The sequence below is a fragment of the Vicia villosa genome, linkage group LG2 (genome assembly GCF_029867415.1).
Source record: "Vicia villosa cultivar HV-30 ecotype Madison, WI linkage group LG2, Vvil1.0, whole genome shotgun sequence".
NCBI classification, from domain to species: Eukaryota; Viridiplantae; Streptophyta; class Magnoliopsida; order Fabales; family Fabaceae; genus Vicia; species Vicia villosa.
Window position 1 is genome coordinate 211,887,172 of NC_081181.1, and position 10,233 is coordinate 211,897,404.

General features: G+C 31.3%; 2 protein-coding genes across 2 annotated transcripts; both read left to right on the top strand.

The window, feature by feature from the left end:
* The first annotated feature begins 4,242 nt into the window (after positions 1 to 4,242).
* LOC131648151 (signaling peptide TAXIMIN 2-like) lies at positions 4,243 to 4,908 on the top strand. Its single transcript, XM_058917937.1, has 2 exons — positions 4,243 to 4,484; positions 4,615 to 4,908. Exons 1-2 carry the CDS (start codon positions 4,375 to 4,377, stop codon positions 4,736 to 4,738), a joined length of 234 nt encoding a protein of 77 aa, XP_058773920.1. The 5' UTR covers positions 4,243 to 4,374; the 3' UTR covers positions 4,739 to 4,908.
* A 3,914-nt stretch (positions 4,909 to 8,822) lies between these two features.
* LOC131651247 (uncharacterized) lies at positions 8,823 to 9,941 on the top strand. The gene has a single exon (XM_058920919.1). The coding sequence runs from the start codon at positions 8,823 to 8,825 to the stop codon at positions 9,939 to 9,941; it is 1,119 nt and encodes a 372-aa protein (XP_058776902.1).
* Positions 9,942 to 10,233: the final 292 nt, after the last annotated feature.

Genomic DNA, 10,233 nt, shown 5'->3' on the forward strand with positions numbered 1-10,233 from the left:
ACAAAAACACAGTCATGTGAATTTGCTTTCACTTTTGACAGGTTATTGTGTTACTTAAGACCTATTTTGGATGTCATTATTTTGTCCTCGAGTGTCAAATCTATTTGTATTATTGAAACTCTGGAAAAAATTTCAAAAAGGATTTTGAATTATGCTATCAATTGTTTACAATAAATGGCGTCTACCGTGGGGAAAATGAATATTGTTTACTAGTGAGCACCATGGATAAATAGAAGTTTGAGAAAATTTCCAGAGACATTGATTCTGGGTTGTGAAAATTGAATATGCAAGCAATTTTAACTCAAGAGAAGTGTATTGAATATTGTAAAAACTCTACTCATGTAAAAACTCATTACCCAAATTCTTTGAGCATTTCAAGGATCTCTTTCTTTATGGTATAGAAGGTAGTATTAATTTAGATGATGTCCACACAATTGTGAGATCTAAAGAATTTTCAAAGGTGAAATATTTGAAGATTGGCGATAATGGTGAAGGCTTGAGTGTCTCAAGATGAAGAAGTGAGTATGGAGGGGTGTACAAATCTAAGAGATTTGACAATTGCTTCATCTTATTCTTCTTTATAAAACACATGGCGCCAATTGCTCCAATATAGGATCCTCTTAGGTGTGTTTAACAATAATAAATTCTACATTTGTAAACCATACTTTTCATTTGGTTCTATCGAACAATAACAACAACATTTCTCAAGAACTACAATAACTTATGACTCTACGTTTTTTATTCAATGGAATTGTAACTACCATTGTTGCAACTATCTTCGTCATAATCACAAGGGCTTAATTCACTATAACCAAACTTAATTACAACCACAAATACCTATTGTTAATGTCTTCTTGAGAATTTTGGCTATACTCTATTCTCTCAAGGAACAAAATCAACTCAAAAATTGAGACACAAAGGTCTGTTTACCAAGTTGCTTCTATATAAAGTTGATTACATAAATGAAATACAATAAATAGCACAAAAATATTTTTGAGCAAGTGTATGAACAAAAGTTTCTTGCTTTATACTTTTCTATTACACGGAGTTTTCAGTGTTTTTGTTCAAAAGATTGTTGTGCAAAGTTGTTTTTCCATTCTTCTAAGTCTTCTTTATATAGGAAAAGAAAGATTCGTTGAAGGGTGAAGACGAAATTCCACAATTTCTTAGTTGTATCCTTGCATAAGGAATAACAAAAAATGGGAGGAAAAATAGTACAATAGTACTGTCCTTTCTCCACAAAATCAATATAGTGGAAGGAAAATGGGAGGCAAAATGGTACAATAAGACTTTCCTTTCTCCACAAAATCAGTATAATGGGAGGAATATTTGATCTTGTACCATGTACTATTTTCTCACGTAAAACTTTTTGATCTTATTTTCTAATCTTTAGAGGCTCGAAATGCGTGTTGATGAAGCATGTTTAGAAGCATCAAAATTTGTATGAGAGTCTTCAGAACCTTGTCTTTAGAGTCTTCAGAACTTGGTCTTCATAATCTTCAGAACTTGTGATGTGCAGAATGTCAGAGCTTAAAAATCTTTAGAAGCTCCTTTATCAGAGTCAGAAGCCATTTGATAAGCATACTTTCATAACCATTGTCAAAGAGCATTCCAGAACTTGACGTTTATTTGAAAAGCACACTTTGTTATCTCTTCAGAGTTAGAGTGTGTTAACTTCAGAAACTGATGATGTCACACGTCACTTCTTCAAAGTCATAACATGTTAGCATTCAAATACACACCAGACAAAATCATTAGGGTATAAAATTGTTCTCTAAGAAATAATGTATTATTATCATCAAAATTAAAGGTCAGATACAAACATTCTCTAGGCGAGATAACTACCTCACTAGGCGAGGTAATACGGTTTAGAGACTTCTTGGCTAAGTTGCTTTATAGTGAAGGAATAGTTTTCTTGTTAGGCAAGAAAACGTGGCTCGTTAAGTGAAGTATGACGGCCAAAGACCACTTGAGGATGAAGAAAAAAAGACTCAATATGATAGCTAAAAGCCTCGTTATGCAATGATGTCTCAGCAAAACTCTATAAATAGCAGTTCAAGCAATTCATTTAAGCAATCAGAGAATAAAGCTAGTTATCACAGTTTTACACCATAAATTCAGAAGACTCGACATGAGAGAAAGAAAGAGGGAATATTGAAGGCGGAAAACGTTGTCCGAGAAATCGACGCAGATGTTATTCCAATTCTTTCTTCTAGATCTTCATTGTAAACCTATTATGAGTAAGAGTAGCTAATATCTCTTTTGTTGGGGTTAGATGTAGTCGTTTGAATAATACTCATGTATCAATCTTAATCATGGCATTTTGTGTAATTCTAGTTATGCTTTGATATTGATGATCATCGATATGCTTAATAATTGTTTTAGAGTAGCTAACTAGAACATGTTTTTATGGTTTTGAATCGATATTAAGAAATAATTTTCTTTACTAGGTCAAAAAATTCATATGCTAGATGCTAAACTTTTGAGGTAGATTTATATTTAACATCCACAGACACTATCAAATCTTAATGTTATTGTTTTGGTTAATAGGCCGAGAGACCGTCTATTGAGAAATATAGTTGATTTAATGTTGTTGATTTAGAGATAATAATTAATGTAGCGTGATAGGTGGTACTATTAATTTATGATTACAAATGCATATTACTGGTCACGATAGTATATGAGGATAAGATGATGAGATCTAACCCCCAACAAGCTTTCTCATATGTTAAACACAAAATTTATTTACGGTTATTTTATCGTTAATCTTGAAACAAACAAACTTCTACACAAATTTTCTTAAATCATAGAAATTTTTGAACAAAATTTGAAACTGCATTAGTAATTGTGGAAACGAAAAATCTTTAATACTTACTTTTATTTACTTAACAACATACAACGATTAGTAGCTCTTTGATACGCGCACTATTGGATCGACGTCGTATCGTTAGTGCTGACATGCAAAATATTATCTTGCAAGGTTTTGTTGTGGCAATGTAACTCTTCCATAGCGACATGCATATCTGCTATGGCTCCTTGGTCACCATTCTTGTTATTGGTAGTGTTGCGTCTCACCGTTAAGAACGATGATTAGAGCAACAAATGTTTTAGATGAGATTGCAATTTTGGTCAGTTTTACGGTGGCCCACAATGAACAACAATTGTAGTTTTGGTAAATAAAATAGGGGTTACCTCTCTTGTGATGAGATGCACAAAAAGGGCTTGATGAGTTTCAATATGTAAAAAGTGAATGTTCTACCCAACTGTCTGACTGAGATATTTATAGATGCAGTTATTTGATTTAGAAGTCACTATAAAGATTGGTTCACATGTTTGTTAATCCAGCAACGAGCCCCTGACTTTGACATAATAATGGGAGTTAGAATAGTGAGTTATCTCTCTCATAGTACTTTAACCTATAAAGGCTCGGGACGACATCAGTTACTTTCCTAACACATGGCTTGGCATGTTCACCCATGACAGAGGATTTCTAAGCTGAATTGGGCCTCATGCTCGACGCATGACCTCGCCCTTTTGCACCCAAGCGTCTTTCGTATTATTTGCAAACAAAAGAATCAATAAATCAAATTCTTTGCGACTTAATTGAAATTATTTCAATTTAGTAGTATACATATTTGATAGAAAACATTTTTTAGAGAAATATTATAAGATTGAAATTGAATATAATATAATATGATAATGATATATCATTAATATATGTTTTGATCCAAAATATTATTATTATTAAAAAATTAATTGTAAAATTAAATGTCAAAATATTAAGGGAACCATTCAATAATTTGCAATAATACAATCAATTTTGGGACAAAAAACAACTTTATAAAAGAGAAAATAATAATGTAAATTTGACCTCATAAACAAACACACACGCAAAACGGAATATGTCAATATCATGGAATTTTGGACCATATATGATTTGCAAGAAACCAAAAAATTAAAAGAAAAAATCTTTTTATTAAAAAATAAGTCAACTTTCAACATGCTGAACTAGACAATATAAGACGGCCAACTAACCTAATGCTTCATGAAACATGGAGGAAGTTTCCAAACAGTAAAGTACCAAAAATAACCCCAACAAAGAAAAGTAACCGATATATTCATAAGGGTATTTTGGTCTAGAAAGAAATATTAATAGACTCTACTCGTTTTTTCAATATTAGAAAAAAAAATTAAAAACTCCGCGTCCGCGTCAGGGTTTTAATCTTCAAAAACTTATAAATAGAAAAATTCAACACAACACGTTTAATAATCAATTAAGTTAATAGCTTATATAATAACCCCCTCAACTTCTCCACTTTCCCTCGTTCCTCTTCACGTTCACAAACACCAATCAAAGAATCAAGAAAAGCGATTATGGAAGAAGAAGGTTGCGAATGCAGACCCCTGGGTTTCTTGCTTGGATTACCCTTCGCTCTCTTGGCTTTGATTTTATCTCTAGTTGGAGCAGTTATCTGGACTTTAGGGTAAATAATCTCTTCCACTTTTCTGATATTTCTTTTATCAAATCATATATAGTGTGACAGATCTAGATTAGTCCAATTAATCTCTTTTTTCTTCAACTTTTTGATGATTTTTTTGGTTAATTTTGTGCAGTTCTATATTGAGTTGTTTGTGTCCATGTTGCATTTGCTGTACTGGATTGGCGAATTTGGCTGTGAGTCTTGTGAAGCTTCCGATTAAGGTTCTAAGATGGTTTACTCATCAAATTCCTTGCTAGATGATGATTCGTAGGGTTACGACATTGACTCGTTTTTTCTTTGAATTTGTTTAATTGTGTGTGATTAATTGGTTTAATTAATTATGATATTGACTCGTTTTAGCAATTTTTAGCATTAATTTTTATTTAATTTGTTTATTTGTGTATGATTAATTGGTTTAATTACGATATATTCAACCGTTTTTTTTTATGTATTTGATTTGATTTTTTTTTTTTTTTGAGTATTTGATTCTTTATTTTTCAAGGAAAGAAAAAAACTGAATACGCCATATACATTACTATTTACTATTACTATTCTAACTTTTCGCTACTGACTATAGATTATATACTGGCAGTTCATGACTCCATGTTTACATTTCAGTTTTTCTGCACACAAGACAATCCATAAATTTCTTTGAAATTTAAATGTAACACAATTATAAAATAAATAATCAACTAAACACAAACTCAGATAACTTATAACAATGTAAAGGTTGGGTTTGTTTCAAGGTTAGAAAAATTATTCTTTGAAATAATATTTTTAAGATTACTATTTTTTGGAATAATGTTTCAACTTATTTGTTTGGTAAGAATTTAGTTTCTTAGGAATAATGATAAAATTTGTTTAATTTAAAATATGAAAAAATAATAATAAATTAAATGTGAGTGATAATGAAAAGTTAGAGTTGGTTGAACTTATTCTCACCCTTTAAGTCTTGGAATAAGAATAGAAAAATCATGTATAAATAAAAATATGAAGAATAAAAAATGTCTTAGAATAATTTTTTAAAACTTGAATTAAGCATGAGAATGTTGAATTTCCATGAACATATTCCTATAAGATATATTTATACTCTCCATCCAAAATGACATGGTTTCAATGAGTTAAAAAAATAAACAGAAACATAAAAAGATAAAAAAATATAAAAAATAAATTCATCTATTTGTTGTTTTGTCCGATGAACCGACTAGGTTATATCTATTTTTACTAAGCCAATTGTAACTACGTTTCCATAATCTTATCAGACTGTCTTATTCTCTGTTCTCAATCTAATTGATCTCAGATGCCAGTCGGGATCAAATTTTAACAAACGTCAACTAATTTTAAATTAAAGTTATTATAATTCCAAATTAAAATATATAATATTATTAGAAAATAAATTAAATTAGGAAATTTCTTTATCAACCTCCCAATCTTCTTGGTCACTTCGAGCGAAAATCCCAAAATGCCCCTATATTTCAGAAATGTATTTTCGAAACCACTTTTTTTTTTGAAAAAAGATTGATTTCGGAAGTGCACTTCCGAAAACACTTTATTTTTATGAAAAAAGTGTTTTCAGAGATGTATTTCCGAAAATGCAATTTTTTTCCAATATAAAGGTGAATTCGGAGATGCACTTCCGAATTCAACTCCCCTTTTCGGAAGTACACTTCCGAAATATTGTCTGATACTGAAAACAAAAATCAAGGTGAATCAATTGTATTAATTAAAATTATATAATTACCAAGATTAGATTAAAATTAATTGATTATATAATTGTCTAATAAAATTAATTGATTATATAATTGCCTAATAAAATTAATTGATTAATTTCCAATATTAGATTAAGTGTTCTTTAAAAAAATAAAAAGTTGTATTTAATTATATTTATGTGTGCCAATTACTAATTCTTTTAATTTTGGTACTTTAATTCTATACATAAAATTTTAAATTAGTAAAAATAATTATTCAATCTTTTCTTTTTGATAAAACTTTAAAATATTATTATTTTCTTAATTTAATTGTTTATTTTTTAATCTTCATTTATTTTTTTAATATATATTTTATCAATGATATGTCATTAAATAATCATTAGAACATATAAATTAATCAAAAAAATTATATATATTTTAATATACTGAATATACAAGTACCGTGAGTATTTTATATACCATTGATAAAACTTTAAAATATTATTATTTTACTAATTTAATTATTTATAACTTTAATCTTTATTAATTTATTTTTTAACTATTATTAACTATTTAAAAATTAAATAGTTGAATTATTAAATAAATTATTTATAAAATTGTAACTATTTAACTAAACTATTGAGATTATCTAAAAATTATTACGTTAATTATAAAATAGCTAAATTATAAATATAAATAGTTTAATAGTTAATTACAAAATATAATTTTAACTTTAACTAAAATTTATTACGTTAATTCTAAAATATCTAAAACTAATAAAATTTATTAAAAAATTCAATTAAAATTTTAATTTTAAGCTTAACTCAAATTTATAAATAAATTAATAAAATTTAAAATTTAAATAGGAAAATTATTAAACTAATAATAATTTAAATTTGTATTGATGAAATGTCATTAAAAAATCATTTGAAATACAAGTGCACCACGTGAAACTTTGCAAAAAAAAATTAAAATTAAAATAGTAGCAAATAATTTAGAGGAATCAAAATTTATAATTTTTTTAATATACTAAAAATAATAGTTGATAGATTCAAAAGAATAAAGAAACAAAGCATCAAAATGAAAAAAAATTATTAATTGATAGAAATAAAATGAACTGAAATATTTTAAGATGTTTTATTTGATCGGTCCAAAATTTAAAATAGTTGTTCCCTATAATTAAAATCGATATATTTGTCATAAGAAACATTATTGTCAATTTATTAACTAATAAATATTATAAATCTTTATACTTCCGCATGACTGGTTCTGGAGCAAAGAAGCGGAATCGGGGGCGGCCACCGAAAACTCCGGTACCTCCGATTCCGGCGACGCACCATCCACTGTCACCGAGTAAGCCATTGGTGACGCCGACTACTAAGACCAGTGTTACGGTTACAGATGTAGAAACTACTGAGGAAAGAAAGACAGAGGAGAACCAATCGACCGAAACCCTAATTGTGAAGACGAATGAGGAACCTTCAAAGAAATCGGAGATGAAGGATCGAAAACTATGGGTCGACGTTGTTGCTGAGAACCGGAATCCGGCCAAGGGGATGACAATGAGGTACATAGCTCCGACGATAACTGATGGTAAAGTTGAAATTGAAGTAGATGAAGATGATGCTCAACGTGAAATACAGTATTGGCAAAATTCGCTTATTATGTATGTGCTTGGTGAGGATCTGAGCATGAATGCGGTGAAGAACTATATGATGAAGACTTGGAACTTTGTCCAACTACCTGACATCTTCTTTCATGATGAGGGTTACTTCATTCTTCGATTCAAGAACGATGATGACATGGATGCTGTCTTGATGAGAGGACCATATACCTACAGGGGAGTGCCAATGATTCTTAAGGAATGGAGAGCAGGTTTCGACCTAAGGAAGGACATGATGAGAACGATCCCGATCTGGATTAAATTCCCTATGTTACCTCTTCATCTATGGGGTAATGCTAACCTGAGTATGTTGGCAAGTGCTATTGGGAATCCTATAGTCACAGATGAATGTACTGCAAACAAATTACGTGTGTCATATGCTAGAGTCCTAGTGGACGTTGATATCACTCAGAAACTACTTGAAGAGATTACTATCAAGGACAAAGAGGGACGTATTGTTGTTCAGAAAGTGGAATATGAATGGAGGCCAAAGTATTGTGATAAGTGTCAATTAGTTGGGCATAACTGTGAGGCAAGACAAAAGAAGAAGTTGTGGCAACCCAAAGGAAAGATAGTCAATGATGCTGAGCAATTAGAGGAAAAGCAACCAGAGGAAATGGAAGCACCTAGCAGTGAGGTAATTACCAAATCTGATAACTCTAATAATGTTCACAGTGGTCTGTTTGATGAGAATATATGGACTGTTATTGGTAAACATGGGAGTGGTAAAGGGAAACCAAATGAGAGTATTGGAACCCCTGCTCAGGTGATATGTGAGAATGGCTATGGGATATTAGGTGGTTTGAGTGAGCCTCTAGTATCCATAGATAGAGGACCATGTTAATATCGTGGAATGTTAGGGGGTTAAATAAAAGTGGGAAGATCAGAGAGGTTAACTCCCACCTCTCTAGGATCAAGCCTATTATTAGTATATTGGTGGAAACAAGAGTTAAAGATAGTAAAGCTAGCAAGGTAAGGGAACAACTTAGTATGAAAGGGAGTTACTTTGACAATTATAGTGCTCATCCCAATGGTAGAATCTGGATTTGTTGGGATACAAGTAAAGTTGATTTGAAGTTGATGAATTGTTCTAGCCAGCATATCCACTGTGGAGTTCATGCTTTAAATGGTGATTTCTTGTTTTGGCTGACTGGGATCTATGCTCATAACCAGCTTGACTTAAGGAAAAGACTGTGGAAGAACATTTTAGGTATCTACTCTAAGCAAACTGGCCCCTGGTGTGTTATTGGAGACTTCAACAATGTTTTAGGTGCCCAAGACAGGATTGGAGGGAAACTGGTTCATGGTAATGAGTACATTGACCTTGAGCAAATGATGCAGGATACGCAATTATCAGAAATGGATAGTGTGGGGGATTACTTCACTTGGTCTAATAAGCAGGTGGCAGGTACTATCTACTCTCGGATAGATAGGGCCATTTGTAATGTAGAATGGTTCTTGAAATATAACAACCATAGTTTAAACATTCTGCCTCCCAATCTATCCGACCATGCTTTACTATACATTAAAGGCCCTCAAGAGATGCAGCGCAATAATTGTTTCAAGTTCAACAACTACCTTTTGGAGATTGTAGGATTTCAGGATATGGCTAAAAAATCCTGGGAGAAGGCTGTTAAAGGAAACCCTATGCAGGCCCTTTGGAAGAAACTTAAGAGACTAAAGTATGTTGTGAAAGAGTTTAGTAAAACTGCTGGGAATATGCAAACTAAGATTAATGAAACTAGGAACAAGCTCCACGATGCTCATATTTCCCTTATGCTTAATAGGAATGATGGTTGTTTGCTTGAGAGTATTAAAGGTTTGTCAGCAGATTTAATCAAATATCATGAGTATGAGGTAGCTAGACTGGCTCAAAGGACTAAAATCAATTGGATCAGGGGAGGTGATGAAAATTCCAAGTTCTTTTTTGCTTATCTTAAAGCCAGGCAGAACAAGAATAGCATCAACTTTCTTCAACTTGAGAATGGTGACATTATTGAGGATCAGAAGGGCATTGAGAGAGAAGTGATGAGATTTTATGGCAGCCTTATGGGTGACTGTTCTATGAATATTAAGCACATTGATGTAGAAGCTATGAGAGAGGGCTAGCAGCTTGACTTGGACCAAAAACATTACCTTATCAGTCCTGTCTCACATCAGGAGATTGATGATGCAATCAAGAATATTGGTGATAATAAGTCACCAGGTAGTGATGGATTCAGTGCAAAAGTTTTTAAACAGTGCTGGTACTTCATGAAGAATGACATCAGAGCTGCAGTTTATGAATTTTTCAGTACTGGGAGAATGCATAGACAGTTTAATGATACCATTGTTACATTGATTCCTAAAGGAGATAGTGCAAAGAGTATCAAAGAATATCGTCCAATTGCTGGATGTAATG

Coding starts and splice junctions, on each gene's coding strand:
- LOC131648151 (XM_058917937.1), top strand. CDS start 4,375: ATGGAAGAAGAAGGTTGCGAATGCAGACCCCTGGGTTTCTTGCTTGGA. Junction 4,485..4,614: donor GCAGTTATCTGGACTTTAGG/GTAAATAATCTC, acceptor AATTTTGTGCAG/TTCTATATTGAGTTGTTTGT.
- LOC131651247 (XM_058920919.1), top strand. CDS start 8,823: ATGAAAGGGAGTTACTTTGACAATTATAGTGCTCATCCCAATGGTAGA.